At 42.1% G+C, this 13,755-nt stretch overlaps 1 protein-coding gene across 1 annotated transcript in view; it reads left to right on the forward strand.

Annotated features, from left to right (window-relative positions):
* Window positions 1-13,120, forward strand: part of nomo (nodal modulator) — a 35,674-nt gene extending 22,554 nt beyond the window's left edge. The window contains 19 exon segments of the mRNA XM_061051326.1: window positions 80-221; window positions 340-471; window positions 1,584-1,720; window positions 1,824-1,911; window positions 2,097-2,160; window positions 2,258-2,353; window positions 2,437-2,658; window positions 3,096-3,178; window positions 3,412-3,571; window positions 3,991-4,117; window positions 4,429-4,542; window positions 5,472-5,599; window positions 5,717-5,858; window positions 6,806-6,889; window positions 7,288-7,398; window positions 7,548-7,649; window positions 9,389-9,508; window positions 10,091-10,183; window positions 11,100-13,120. Of these exon segments, the coding sequence (XP_060907309.1) occupies window positions 80-221; window positions 340-471; window positions 1,584-1,720; window positions 1,824-1,911; window positions 2,097-2,160; window positions 2,258-2,353; window positions 2,437-2,658; window positions 3,096-3,178; window positions 3,412-3,571; window positions 3,991-4,117; window positions 4,429-4,542; window positions 5,472-5,599; window positions 5,717-5,858; window positions 6,806-6,889; window positions 7,288-7,398; window positions 7,548-7,649; window positions 9,389-9,508; window positions 10,091-10,183; window positions 11,100-11,231 (2,277 nt within the window). The 3' untranslated portion in view covers window positions 11,232-13,120.
* The last annotated feature ends 635 nt before the right edge of the window (window positions 13,121-13,755 follow it).

Here is a 13,755-nt window from a genome sequence, read left to right on the forward strand (position 1 = left end):
ATATAGAGGCTTTTCCAGTAATCTGCTTGATAACTTGCCTTCCTACAAACTTAATTCTGTTGTGTTTTCATGTGTTCAGGTGTTGCTCCCTGACATGGAGGTCAAAGCAGGCCTAGCTCTGCAGCCTCAGGCTCTCGAAGTCTCCCTTGTGGACCGGCCCCTCACAGATCTACTGTTCACCCAGTTCATGGCTTCTGTCTCTGGAAAGGTCTACTGTTTGGGTAAGGGCTTTTTAAAAAAAACAAAAAAAACATGATCTTTTATAGATTCAACCCATCGAAACATACTTTTGGGATGCATTGCATGTTCTAAACCCTGTGTCCTCTGGTTGACCTCTAGCCTCCTGCGATGACCTGTCAGTGACCCTTCAGCCGGTGAGTCGGCAGGGCGAGAGAAGGTCGGTGGCTCTCTCTGGCAGTGGCGACACCCTTAGCTTCTCCTTTGATGATGTTTTACCAGGAAAATACAAAGGTTAGGACTCACTCACAAACTCTTCTCACACATACGGAAATTTACTGAAAAACTCCGGAGATGTGACTACCCGGAGGGGCTTTAGGCTATATGTGAACGCAAACAGCCACATTTTTCCCCGGAGTTTCTCCTGCCAGACCCCAAGTATTTTTCACACAGAAAGTCCGAGTGAGCTGATGTGAGAACGCTGCAGCATATTCTCCGTTCTCCTAGAAACTTTCCCATTTATGCGTGCCTTTTTGGCATTTTTGTAGAACTCACTCACTACCAGTAAAAACTAGAGATGCACTGGTAATGAAAATCGGGGCCCATATCGATGTTTAAAATACCAGTTGAGCCAGTCTAGATTCCGATACTGGTTTTCTTTCATAACAAATAAAGAGATTTGACCTTCAGTAAAAGGTTCACTTTGAATACCTATTTATCATCTACAAAGTAGGCTTTCTATGCATAAGATCTGTTTTGTTGTAAGACAAAATCCATCTTATGCACTAATGACAATACATTTGTCATTAGTCACTGTTGATTATAGAGAGCACAGATGCAAAGTCAGCATGCACGTTTAGACTGGAACTACTCCAGCCAACGAATGAATATAAACTGTTTCCCCCCCATACTTTGTACATTTCTTTTTCAAAAATAACTCTTTCTAATTACTTTCTAATGATTGTTTCGAGATCAATTAGTAATTACGAGCTTTTGATCATAATTGGTATTTAGTGGCAGCTTACAGGAAGCACACATCGCCAGCCAGCTTTCTCTACCTTCTGGTGCTGCATCCATCTCACTCACTGTTCAATACACACAATCTGCTCTGTGTGCCTGCGAGCTATCTGCACACACAGCATCTCTCAGGCATGTTTACTCAGCTTGAAGTGTTGCCAGGCCTGAGTGGTGCAGGAAGTTTACTTTCTTATACTTTATGCTTTTTTTTATTTTTATTTTTTTAAAGATGAGATAATTAAAAGGTCTTCTGAAAAAAACGTGCAGCCGAAAGTGATCGCAGCTTCTGTGGTTCTTTACACATTAAAAACTTTATTAAACATTCCCATCTGTTTTTCTCTGTTTGGTTCTCTAATTAATAGTTTGTGTTATTCTTCCCCACCTGCCAGTGAGTATTTCTCATGAGGAGTGGTGCTGGAAACATAAATCCATGGAAGTGGAGGTTCTGGACTCTGACGTCTTGGGGGTGGAGTTCAGACAGATTGGCTACATCCTCCGCTGCTCCCTCTCCCATGCCATCACTTTGGTTTGTATTCTTGCCTGCTGTGTTTGTGTGTTTTTTTTTTAGCAGATGGTGCATGATTCACAATCATTATTAACATTTTAAAATCATACATTTTTCTGCACAGGAGTTCTTCCAAGATGGCAGCAAACCCGAGAACGTCGGCGTGTACAACCTCTCCAAGGGAGTCAACCGCTTCTGTCTCTCCAAGCCTGGTAGTTCTGACCTCTCATAAGCCAAACATAGCATGAATTAGCATACCTAGCAAAGAAAACGGAGCACCAACTGTTCCCCTGTGCATAGTTAGAGTACAGTGTTTAGAGGCAAGAGGTCTGTGTCAACATTAGCTTCATATAAAACTGGACCAAAGTCATTAATCAACTTAAAATGTTTTGTGCAGGTGTTTACAAAGTCACCCCTCGCTCCTGCCACCAGTTCGAGCAGGATTTCTACACCTACGATACGTGAGTAATGACCTCTGTGCCCATTTCTTTCTCCGTTAAAGTCCTCTCCCTCTGTACAGTTCAGCCAAGTGACTGTTGTTAACCTTCTCTCCAACAGCTCAGCCCCCAGCATCCTCACCCTCACCGCAGTGCGCCATCACATGACCGGACTCATCACCACAGACAAGCTCCTGGATGTCACAGTTACCATCAAGTATGCAGACTTTCTGTAGTGGTTTTACCTGCTGTGCATCCATGTACATAATTCTGATGCTCTTTCCTCTACCCGACCGTCAGATCATCAATTGAGAGCGAGCCGGCGCTGGTGCTGGGTCCCCTGCGGAGCCTGGAGGAGCAGAGGCTGGAGCAGCAGCTGATGGAAATTCAGCTGCGACGTCAGGAACGGGAGCGCCGTGCTGCCGAAGAGGACGGAGGCGTCAGGGACGATAGCCCTCCTATCCAAGAGAAGGCTGACGAACTGACAGGACCCTTCCACTACGAGTTCTCCTACTGGGCCAGGTGAGTAGTGCGCATTTAAACTAAGCCTTAGTTCCGTACCACAAAACAAAGTAAGGACTGCAGTAGTGTGAAGACAGCGGGCCTCTCGTACATAATCAGCGTCTCACACTGTAGCCGCTGAGCTGTTACACTTAGTTCCTGTTTCTAAATAATTCTTTAATATCAGCAATGCTACTTGTCTTAAAACTTCAAATAACAGCTTGATAAAAGCAGGATCTTTACTTGTATTAAATCAACACTGCCATGTTTGACAGTTTGATCTGAGTTCTGTGAGCCAGAATGGACAGATTAACGTGCAGGAAGCATGAACAACTCATCAAGGCATATCCATCAGGCACCATTGTTAAGTCTGTCTGCTGCTCATTATAGTTATTATGGTTAGTCATATTATAGTGGTATTGATACAGTGAGTACATATTAACTGTGTGACTGTGCAGGGCTGGAGAGAAGATCACAGTGACACCCTCCTCCAAAGAACTGCTGTTTTACCCTCCTGAGGTGGAGGCTACTATCACTGGAGGTAAGCTCCTCCACACACACTGTAATCTTCAGACATGCTGTGCCTGTCTTTGTCCTGTTAAAGCTGCTTCTTAAGTCCGTCATTGTTTACAAAGTGCATGCGCAAACACTTGTAATACTACAGCGACGAAAGAAGAGTTGTTACCCTTCTTTCAAAGAGGAGCGAAATCACAGCCTTCACATACTGCAGCATCACAAAAGCTGCATGAAACCTTCTTATACTCTTCTCCACAGAGTCGTGTCCGGGCCGTCTGGTGGACATCGCAGGGCGTGCAGGTCTCTTCCTGGAGGGTAAAGTGTCTCCAGAGTTACAGGGTGTGGAGATCTCCATCAGTGAGAAAGGAGCTGCTGCACCGCTCATCACTGTGGCAACTAATGAGATGGGAGCATACAGGTGAGACAAGTCTGTGCTTCACAATAAGATATCTGGGCAGCAGTGACTAAGGCCCTGTGTCCAAATAGCATTTTTTCCACACAGAAAAGAACAGGCTGTGCGCTTGAATTATACTAAAAAGTAAGTCTTGGCTGGAAGTTGTTTAAAGTTAACCGCTGACTTCAATGGAATTACTGATATATTGGCATATGTTCCCAGTAATTTATATCTTCTATCAGAGGATTATAGATGACGATTGCTGACGGGTTCCAAGATTGTTTTTCAATCGTGTAACTCATTTACCTGACTTAGAGTTGTTAAAATTGATAGATAATCTATTAGTTTATGTGAAAAAGTAAAATCACCACAGAATAGTATAAAAAAATGCATCCTGAAGATATGTTCTCCTAACCCACTTCTTTCCCGTGTCCTTCCTTCAGCGTGGGTCCACTCCACAGCGACCGTGAGTACGACATCAGCGCCAGTAAAGAAGGTTTCGTCCTGAGTCCTGTGGAGGGAACGCAGGGAGATTTCAAAGCCTTCGCTCTGGCTGGCGTCACCTTCAAGGTACACGAGACGATCCTCACTTCCTTTACTTATTACATTTTCACATCAGCTGTCATCATTATATCGACATGTTTAACCTCCACTGTCATCACATCTCAAACAAACTAAGCTTTTTATTCAGCCTACATTTCCCATGATTCAGAGTGAACATGAAGTGACATGAGGAGAAGCCATCGTAGTTTCTCACTGTCTCTCTCTCTCTCTCTCTCTCTCTCTCTCTCTCTCTCTCTCTCTCTCTCTCTCTCTCTCTCTCTCTCTCTCTCTCTCTCTCTCTCTCTCTCTCTCTCTCTCTCTCTCTCTCTCTGTTGTAGATTAAATCTGAGGAGGGTCACCCGCTATCAGGTGTCCTTCTGTCTCTGAGTGGAGGACAGTTCCGCTCCAACCTGTTGACCCAGGACACCGGCCTGCTCACCTTCAATAACCTGGTAGGGGTCCAGTATTTCATTTACTTTAAAAAGTGTTATTTTCTGTTTGGTCTGAGACGTCCTGGATGCTTATGTCTAGGTTTCTCTAGTTTATTTAGAACAGACAGTGGTGCAAGTTTTGGTTGTTTTAATTAAGACGTCCGGCAATAGTTTGAACAGCCTGAAGTGTATTTTACATTAAACAACCACAAAGAAAGATTCAAAATAATAAACAACACATCAATGATTACGACTCCTGATTTTAAAATAAAAACTAAATATGATGTAAAATGTAAAACCAGGTAAAATACTTATTTTACTTATGATTATGAAAAGTGCGTTCATATAAATGTTGGTGAACAGTGGGGTGGGGGGGGGGCAGCGGTTACTCAGTAAAGGTCGACAGGACTGACTTATGTGCACACGGGACGTTGTACCACGGTTTGAAGACTTTTAATAAACACTTGAAGTCCTCTACGACGTGTTTAAAATGTTTTAAATGGACTCTTGTTTTCTTTTGCCTCTCTCTCGACTGTTTGGAACATTTGGATGATGCCGTCTGATAATCATCAACATGTTTAAACGTGTTTCGATGAGGCACCGTACTGTGAATCCGATTTAAAGAAGCAGCCTTGCTCTACTGTGTCATTTTGCTAATGTACAGTATACTTTTTTTTTATGTGTTTTTGTACGTTTGCTGCTTCTTCTTTTTCTTCTTCATTGTTGTTTAATAGCAGTTAAAAAACAGTTGCGAGCATTACCGCCACCTGGATTGTGGTGTGTGTACTACCATGTGTGACTCTGGACGTATTTGTCATATGATTGCGTGCACCGTGATGTAGTAACCACGATGGTTCAGGATGTATACAAATACAGTTACAGGCCTAGTAGGGATGCTTACATACAATGTCGATGTTCTTCTGCTTTTCATTTGCGACTCACTCCTCCAGAGCCCTGGTCAATACTACTTCAAACCAATGATGAAGGAGTTCCGCTTCGAGCCGACGTCTCAGATGATCAAGGTGGAGGAGGGTCAAAACCTCAACATCGATATAACTGGCATTAAGACTGCTTACAGGTATACACAGCTACCTTATTTACAATTACCTTCATATTGTTACAAAAAAAGGTTGATTTCAAGAAATGGAAAAGCAAAGTATGATAAGTGACATGTTCTTGTTCTGTTTGTCTTCAGCTGCTACGGAGCAGTGCAGAGTCTGAGTGGGGATGCAGAGAGGGACGTAGCTGTGGAGGCGGTGGGACAGGGAGAGTGTAGTCTCTACAGCGAGGACACGGTCACTGATGAGGAGGGTCGCTTTAGACTCAGGGGTCTGCTGGTGAGTACGCTGGAGACTTGCTACATTTGGATTGGGGAAGAGTTTAAATATATAGTGTAGGTGGAGGAAAACATTGGGCTCTTAGCTGCAGTCATTATAACACAGTGGGGGATCTATAACCCTACAAGTGCCTGACCAATCAGAGACGTTCAGCACCGCAGGCACTGCTGGCCCTGCCCCCCAAGGCCCCTGGACCTTTGGAAAGTACTCCCCCTCAAGCTTTTTTCAGGGGCAGATTTATAACCCCATAAATACTTTAAGACTAGGGCAAGACCGATATGCAATTTTTTGGGCCGAAACAAATATCGATAGAAGGGAGAGAAAAAAAATCTGACACCGATATATCGGCTGATATCTTTCTCAGATCTTTTTTGGATCTGTAGGTGTAGATATACACATTTATTACGTTGATCCCTCCAATGCAGTTATCAAACACTTGTGGATAAGATTAACAGTATAATATATAACTGGAAAGTAACTGTGCATGTACGTGCGTCACTGCTCAACACTCTGGAGAGTGATAATTCTTGTTTTAATCCGTATAGCACACTCTGCTGGTGACAACCAGAAAGAAAACTGCTAAATAAATCTAGTAATATCAGCGATAATATTAGCTGATACAGATAGTCACTGGATATGCTAATATTGGCCGCTATCATCGACTGGCCGATTTATCAGTCGGGCTCTAATGGACCTTGGTTCCTGATGTCAAAATGCACATAGTTCCTCCAGGGGAAAGTCCCTGCGGTCGACAGGGGGCTATAGATGAATTGTCTCTGGTTATTGAGAAAATGCATGGAAGCAGCTTCTTGAATATTAAACGGAATGTATGAAATAATATGATTCAGTAATGCAGGATCTTTCTGATGTTGAACTCATTCTGTAACTAATTAGCCTTTTCAACTGTTCTCCTTACACAACCTGATGAATGTGATGTTTTCTTGCAGCCTAATTGTAAATACCTGATTCAGCTGCGAGCAGAAGGCAACGACCACATAGAGAGGGCCTTACCGTCACACAGAGCGATAGAGGTAAGATCCCACAATGAAGCTTTTTCAATGTCAGAGGGTTTTTAAAGTTGACTTTCTGGAAAGTAGACAGGACGGTTTTAAAAAACTTTTAATAATTGAAATGTAAAAATATCTGTGGGAACCCTGTGATTACGACTTATCAGCAGCCTTATCACATGGCTCTTTCTACACGCAGAACAAAAGCAGCGATAATCCCGCCGCACGTTTAAACCTCTGGATTCATAACTTCACTTGTCTGAGAAGTGCAGCCTTTATAATCTCTCTAGCAAGGCTGTAAATGCCTTAATTCCACTTAATTCTCTGTCATTATCACACCGTGTGACTTGTACAAAGCCTTATCCACAGTTTGCATTTTCTTTTTTGAGTATCTGTAAGTTAAGCTTTGTGTTTCCTCTCAGGTCGGCAGCAACGACATCGAAGGGGTCAACATCATCGCCTTCAGGCAAATCAATCAGTTTGACCTCAGCGGAAACGTCCACACGTCCCCCGAACATCTCCCAACACTATCAGTAAGACTGCGCGGCTTATCTTAAACTTGCACTTTTACCCTTTTTACAGAACGTGCACACATTTCATTTCTCCTCTATTGTGCTCAATGGAAAGAGTGTGCAGGGTTAACATCGACGTGTCATTGCTTTTGTCGTCTTTCTTTGCGCAGGTGAAGCTTTATAAGATCGACAATCTGGACAACCCAATCAACAGCGTCTCTCTGGGACAGTCCCTCTTCTTCCACTTCCCTCCTCTGGACAGAGACGGAGAGGTATCTGTGTACAATTCCACTTATAGGTCCAATTCAATGTTGAAATTCACTAACGAGCTGTTTTAAATCTAAATCCTGAATCCAAACTTATATAATATTAGTTACAAGTTTTTTAAAGCTCCTGTCAGAAACTTTCAGTTTCAGCAGCACTGCAGATTTTATCTTTACTAAACTAATCCTGTACATGTCATTATTTCTGCCTCAAAGACTTATCCATCTGTCCTTTTCTGCTCAAACATGTAACTCCCTGTGGCTAATGACAACAAAGGATGGTAGAGTTGTTAATCAAAATAGAAAAATACTTTGTAGGTGTATTTCTTATGACAGGTGCGTAGGAGAGTAATGTGTCCATCAAAAACATACAGGTTGGATTAGATTAGATAAACTTTATTGTCCGTCCCAAAAGTGACAGAAATTCTCCTTTGACGAGGCTCAAACAATAAACTCAACTTCCATTAAGAACACATTTAAAACACACAACACAAAGTACAGACATTAAAAGAGGACTGTTACAAAACAACGGCTGATAAAAAAGGGTCTATTTGATTTTGTTCAGGGTGATTAATGCAGAGGGAATGAAGGACGATTTTTTTTTTTTTGGACGTGTTTTTCCGGGTCAGAGGGACTTTGTAGCGTTTCCCTGATGGCAGTAACTGGAAGGAGTGGTGGAGGGTGTGAGAGGGGTCCCCTGTGATCAGGATGACTTAGTTCGGTTATACAGGTCAGATAGGGTAACTAACTGAACACTGTCTATCCTGCAAACGTACATTTATTGGCAAAGTTTGAGTGTTACATCTTCATCAGGCAATCATCATCAGGGTATCATCACTGTGAAAAAAACAGCCGGAGCACAGATCCACACATCTTGTAAATAAATGGTGTGTTTGTTACATGCTCTACTCGTGGGAGAAAACCTGTTTCTGTAGATTAAAGCAAACATTGTTTTTTCACAGAAGGATTTCTGTTTATAATGTACTTACTTAAGGGTAACAAATACTGGTATTGAAACGATCGGAAACGCAACTTTTCATATTACATACTGTTTTTCTCATGTGTTTGCGCTTGTGTTACTATAAATAGAATTTAATCAATTATTTGAGATCTGTGGAGATGCATTGATGCGGTTGTTACTCAGTTGGTAGAGTCGGTCTTCTCTGAACTGGAAGGTCTGGGGTTCGATCCCCAGCTCCTGCAGCAACATGTCCAATGTGTCCTTGGGCAAGACACTTAACACTAAGCTGCTCTCACTGCTTCTTTGGGGCCATTTGAATGTGTATGAATGGGATTAGTTACTTCTGGTGGTCACTTTACATAGCATCCTCTGCCATCAGTGTGTGTGCTTTGAGTAGTCAGAAGACTAGAAAAACGCTTTACAAGCTGAGGTCTATTTACCATCGTGAGTCGTGCCGCTGTGAACAGCCATGGAGTGCAAAAGTTATATTGTAAATATCTTATTTTGTTCAAACATGTACGCTCTGTCTAAAGATACTGTGGTACCACACATTACTTTACATACTTGTCCCTCGACAAACAAAACATTTATAAAATATATTTTCTCCTTTTCTCCAGCTGATCTTTAAAACTTTACAATCCCCGACACTAATCCATGATCTGATCCAAACTGTGAGCTGTGTTATCCGCTGATGGTCTTGTTTACCTTTAGAGACCCCATTATAGGAACAAGTAGTAATTACTGTCTGGACATGTTAGTGTTGTATCTAAAGTTGCTTTTCTTCCAGGGCTATGTGCTGATGCTGTACTCCACACTGTCCCGCTCCCAGTACGACTTCACCCTACCTCAGGTCTCCTTCACCTCCAACGGCTACCACAAACACATCACCCTCACCTTCAACCCGACTGTAAGCTTCTTTTAACACAAAGTCCTAAAGAGCAACATTTCAAGATTTAAACTCCTGACTTAAAGTCTGTTTTGTTGTAATGAAATATTACCTACTGGGTTGTTCATTTTGGACTTGTCTGATCTAAGGGTGTGTACTGTATGTGTGTGTGTGTGTGTGTGTGTGTGTGTGTGTGTGTGTGTGTGTGTGTGTGTGTGTGTGTGTGTGTGTGTGTGTGTGTGTGTGTGTGTGTGTGTGTGTGTGTGTGTGTGTGTGTGTGTGTGTGTGTGTGTGTGTGTGTGTGTGTGTGTGTGTGTGTGTGTGTGTGTGTGTGTGTGTGTGTGTGTGTGTGTGTGTGTGTGTGTGTGTGTGTGTGTGTGTGTGTGTGTGTGTGTGTGTGTGTGTGTGTGTGTGTGTGTGTGTGTGTGTGTGTGTGTGTGTGTGTGTGTGTGTGTGTGTGTGTGTGTGTGTGTGTGTGTGTGTGTGTGTGTGTGTCTGTGTGTGTGTGTGTGTGTGTGTGTGTGTGTGTGTGTGTGTGTGTGTGTGTGTGTGTGTGTGTGTGTGTGTGTGTGTGTGTGTGTTAATGCCTGTGCTTTCCCACAGCGTAAAGTGCCTGACCAGGATATCGCCCAGGGCTCCTACATAGCTCTGCCGCTGACTCTGCTGCTCCTGTTAGCAGCATACAACCATGAGAAGGTACACAAACCAACATCTGCTCGAGACAATCTGTGCAATGAGCTTTTCTTTACTCCTCTGTTGGATATTTAAATCAGTAAAATAGGAATCTACCTCACTGGAATGTGGTATTAGCATTGACCAACCCTAAAGTTGGAAGTGAAAAATGGCCTATTTCTTAAAGTAACATGTTTTCTAACCCTGCTTATTTATGTTGTTTATTATCCTAATGACATCATTTTAATGGATTTTTGCAGTTTGTTCACTACAAACTTTTAATCTTGAAAGCATTCAATTAAATCAGCAGTCTTAAACTCTTGAGACATCGTCTTTAAATGTGGTACTGCAGTCCAAACTCTAAACATTGGAGAGAGATGTCCGCCCCGCCCCCTCCTACCTAAAGTCGATGTGCACGCAGGTTGCTATGTAGCAGACATGCCGGCAGCTTCAGTGTTTAGCCATCTCTGCATCTTTCTGCTTCCTAACCTCTCTCCATTTTTCAAAAGCATCTCCAATATTTATCCTAGTTTGAGCACGTTTCTACTCGTGGAGCTTATTAGATAAACTGCGAGGCTTTTCGGGTCGAGTAGAATCAGTTTATCTGAACCAGTTCTCTTGCCTGCTTCCATCGCTGCAACACCTGTTGGTTTGCCGTGATAACTAGTCTCATCACGCAAACCGAAGAGCGTCCAAAATGGCCATGTGGGGGTGCCTTAAAACCGCCTAATTATCTGGTCAAAACAAAAACAGACCAATCCAGACCAAAGTTTAAACTTAGAAGGAGGACTGGCTGCTGCGTTGTTGTCAGAGAAGACAGCACTTCAACACAGCATGTTTCCTAAATGTCTGCTGATATAGTAAGGTCATTTTATGATTTGATTCAGTCGATATCTTACATGTTGGTCCTTTAACACCTTCTCTGGATCTGTTTTTGCAGGTAATCCCCCTCCTGTTACAGGTTGTGAATCGTATTCAGGGAGTGAGGAGCATGGCCCAGACCAGTGGGGACAGTGCTGCTCTGGATGAAGCCAAACGCCAGGCCAAGAGACAGAAGGCCAGGCGTATATGAGGACACATCGGCGGCTCACCTCAGACCACATCTTATTTCACTCAATAGAACACTTGCACCACTCGCAGGTAGATACCATGGCTGCGTCAAATGCAGGTGAACTATTGAGCTCGCTAAGATGTGACGTGGCTCAAAGAAGAGCCCAACATGAACCACTCAGCTTTCATCACTACCACCTCATCAGCCAATCAGATTCACTGGACTGACACCTGACATTTTGAAGGTTGTTTTCATCTGTTTTGTCAGATTTTATTTTTTATTTTTGCAGATGACTCATGATCAAAAAAAAAAAAAAATGTTGATGTTTGTGACAGAAATGCCATTTTGTACCTTTGTAATTTATCTAGGTCGACTTGAATCTTTTGCTTGGGATGTGAAAGCTCATGAACGCTTTCGAGAATAGTCCGACATGTTTCCAGACCATCAGGCACCTCAGATTTTAACCCTGTATGTCCCAACCAGCATCACGATTACACAGTTGACAAAGGAAATTTTTATTTGCAGAAACTATATGATAGGATTTAATAAAGAAAGAAAACAGTCTTAACTTAAGGATACTTTATAAAAATGTGTTGTTTGGAAAGATACATGTGGGGAATAAAGAGGCTCAAATGGACGTTTATCTCTGAGAACCATCCTCATGAGAAGTTTGTGAATATGAACAAAAGATCAAATGACTCGGATGGAAGAAAAGATCTGCTTTTTGATCAATCTGAGAACAGATTCAAAGCTGTGTGTGTGTGGGGGGGGGGGATTTCACTGTTAAAATCTGCACACATTAATCTGTAATCTCTACTCTGAATTTGGACTCAGAAGTTCCCAAAGCACTCCTCTTTTAAGGGTTACTGTGTAACCTTCTAATAGATCCACACATTTTGTTTAGTCTCCTCTTACAGCAAATCTTTTCTTCATATCCACAACACTTCTCCATTTGGTAAAAACAAGCCTGGATTTGTTAGACTAAATGTTCAAAGCCACAGATCTTTTTGACCTCATTATATTTGATATTAAACAAAATCAGCACAAACTGACCCGAGTGCTCGAGTGCCATCACATGAAGAGGTTCATCCTGTAACTGTTCACTCTGATTTAAAAACAGCCAAAGATGTTGACGAGCTTAGAAATGCTTCTTTCCATTTGCAGCCAATGGGAAACAGTTAAGTGTAAAACACCAACGAGTCTCTGTAACGCGCTCCTCTTCAGGTGGTGTTTTCAAAGCTGTTCAGTGTGATGCAAGATTGACTTGATGTCAGCTCAGGAAAGTGATGTTTGAGGGGTTGCTGAAAAGTACTGTGAGTGGAGAATTTTTTCTGTGAAAGGGTAACGGATGGGTGGGATTTCGGGGGGGGTGGGGGGGGGCAGAGGACAACCGATAGTTGATTAATTTATTAACATGTTTGATCAGATGTGATGATAACGTAGTTTGTATGCTTGGAAATATCTTTCGTTGTGAATGGTATTTTTGTCAAACGATGTGTGTGGCAAAATATTTGAAGACCCAACAAAACATTTGTGTGAAAAATGAGAAGTTGTACAAAAAAAAAGTCTGTCTCAATCTTTAACGTGAAACTTTGGAAAAGATGAGGCAGGATTGTAATTTCTTGAGCTCATTGTCCTATCCTTGAGCTTTTAATGCACTGAAACATTTGGACCCCATTTATTTTCTTCTGCAATTAATTCATCTGCTCAGCTGTGGCTGAGGGTTGAAAGATGAAAAGGCCACAGTCTATTTACTGAGCTGAAAGATATTCCAATTAGAACACATTTAGAGGGAGTTGATTAGTTTTTTGGGGGGTAGGGTGGATGAGGGAGGGGACTTATTGTCTTTTGGTCAGAATTTTTTTTTTTGTTTTTTGATGATGAATAAAGTTTGACTGGAAGAAAATGAACTTGACTGATTGGTGTTTTTGTCTCTAGGGGGCAGTGTTAGCCATCAGTGTTTTCACATGAGGAGATTGTATAGTAGGTTCAATCCTTGAGGTTACAGTACAGAGCTCACTTTGCTTTAGGAGATCTTCAGCAGCATGTGATATGAAACACTTAAGGGCACATTGTTACATTTAAAGGGCTCTGCACTTAAACGCTGTATTCTAATGTGGAAGAATCCTTGTTTCATTTGCACTCTGTCATGAGAGTTTGCCCTCTGCGTCTCCATGCTGTCAGCTCAATAATAAAACAAAACGTGTGTGACAGCAGAGATCATAATAGAGTCTGAGTGAGGACACAGCTTCCTAAAAAGAGGATTTCCAGAAATGTCTCTCTCACTACATCTTCTAAAAATGCTATCTCAAAGCAACACCTATGACTGAACTTTAAGATTTTAGAGATTTTAGAATTCTAATCAGTGACTAGTCTGTGCAGTTTGAACGTGTTAGTTTAAAAAGAAAAGAATTTCAATTTCCTTTCCAGCCAACAACAGCCAGACACATCGTTTATCAACGGTATGACCACAGGAAATTACATCGCAGCTTGGCATAAATCTGACATCACGATGCTAAAGCGATAGCAACACTCATTTGTTTGT

The sequence above is a fragment of the Labrus mixtus genome, chromosome 2, assembly GCF_963584025.1.
Source record: "Labrus mixtus chromosome 2, fLabMix1.1, whole genome shotgun sequence".
Classification (NCBI taxonomy): domain Eukaryota; kingdom Metazoa; phylum Chordata; class Actinopteri; order Labriformes; family Labridae; genus Labrus; species Labrus mixtus.